General features: G+C 40.8%; 1 protein-coding gene across 1 annotated transcript in view; it reads right to left on the bottom strand.

The window, feature by feature from the left end:
* cachd1 (cache domain containing 1) overlaps positions 1 to 1,546 on the bottom strand; it is a 93,441-nt gene that overhangs the window by 14,576 nt on the left and 77,319 nt on the right. Inside the window, exons 18-20 of the mRNA XM_032526179.1 lie at positions 1,171 to 1,270; positions 928 to 1,044; positions 218 to 378 (exon numbers count right to left, since the gene is read on the bottom strand). Coding sequence (XP_032382070.1) covers positions 218 to 378; positions 928 to 1,044; positions 1,171 to 1,270 — 378 coding nt within the window. The remainder of the gene's footprint in view (positions 1 to 217; positions 379 to 927; positions 1,045 to 1,170; positions 1,271 to 1,546) is intronic.

Raw genomic sequence — 1,546 nt, 5'->3', positions numbered from 1 at the left:
GGGGGGGGTCAAACCTCCCATCCCCCCTGTTAATTGTGATATTAATAGATCTGGACCTTTAATTAAACTCCAGAGGTTTGTCTTGTGATTCTGGTAAACAGATGTGCAAAATACATCTAATCTTTAATCATTTAGTATTATGGTAGGTTAGCAACTCTCCTATGTGCCTGAGAGGTAAACAGTAAATCCCTGATAAGTGTGTGGGTGAAGATGAGACCTGTGGCAGTTGAGACAGAGCCGGTCCACGGTGCTGCAGGCGCAGAACGCCAGAGAGTCACACGTCTCGTTGACGATACCAGCGAAGGCGTTCGTGCCGGGGATCCGGGTCAGACGGTACTTGGAACAATGGCTACCATGGACCAGGTTGGTAAGGTCCCCCTATGAGAAAGACAGAACAAGACAACATGTTTGTTTTGCTTTTTTAACAAACTTTATATTTATTTATCATTTACACTCAAAAGCGCTAAAATAAAGATTAGGCCTTTTCACAAATACTTATGATTAAAGAAAAAAAACATAAAATGAACCAGAACCACCCATCACTAAATAAACTAGTAAAAGACATGAGGTATTTATGGAGACTTAGGTTTGAATTTGTGATATTATCCTCAGTTTGCTCATCGTTGATGTTTAAGTGTGCATGAATGAAATAGTATGACAGGTTTAAAAATATTTGAACCCTAATGAATTTAAAGCTGTAGACCTTCGGAATAATATATACTGCACCATTAATGGAATCATTCTATAAAGGATTAATACAAGGTTGCAACACCATGGATCACCACAAGAGAGCAGTGTTATTCTACCACATATTCACATCCAGGCCTAAAGAAGTGTTTGTCTGTCTGCTGCTGAGTATAACTGTCTGATTCTGTGCTCCTGTGCAGTCATTCATACATCCAATTATCTCGTGTTTTCCTGACTTACCATTATGCTGGTGTTGAACTTGTAAAAGCGCTGCACGGTGCGGTCACTGAAGCTGTTACATAGGTTTTTCTTGACAAAGTTAGGGTGGTTCAGGATGTCGTTAGCCACCAGCGGCTCCTGCCGTCAAAAAAAGAACAGAATGACAGAATGAGAAATGAGAGAAAAACATGAAAAGAGAAGGAAGCTCATTGCGAATTTTTAAGGGTATTTCTTGCATTTCTTTATTAGTCCCTCGTCCTTTACCTTGTGTGTGATGTGTTGTTGCTCTGCAGGGGCGTGACCTTTGGGGTCAATGAGAGTGGGGTGAGCGACCAGGTACCCTCTGTCTTCCATTATGAAGCACCTACAATGTATACACACAAATATATGTATTGACCACAGACACGGTGACAGCGGGGATCAATTTAAAGAATATATTATATATACTAGTTTTGTCCCTATTATTTCCCTGAGTGCTTAAATAAACTTCAACCTGCAAAATACTGCTCCATTTTACTTATCTGCATCCCATAAATATTCTGCCAAATACTCAGTCTCTGCCCCACACCCCCTTAGAGCTAATCCTATGTCATATGGCTCCTGAACACCAACAAAGAAAGCATGAAGGAAGTGGGGAGAG

Source organism: Etheostoma spectabile, chromosome 9, assembly GCF_008692095.1.
Source record: "Etheostoma spectabile isolate EspeVRDwgs_2016 chromosome 9, UIUC_Espe_1.0, whole genome shotgun sequence".
In the NCBI taxonomy this organism is placed as follows: domain Eukaryota; kingdom Metazoa; phylum Chordata; class Actinopteri; order Perciformes; family Percidae; genus Etheostoma; species Etheostoma spectabile.
This window is presented reverse-complemented; position numbering and strand designations above follow the sequence as displayed.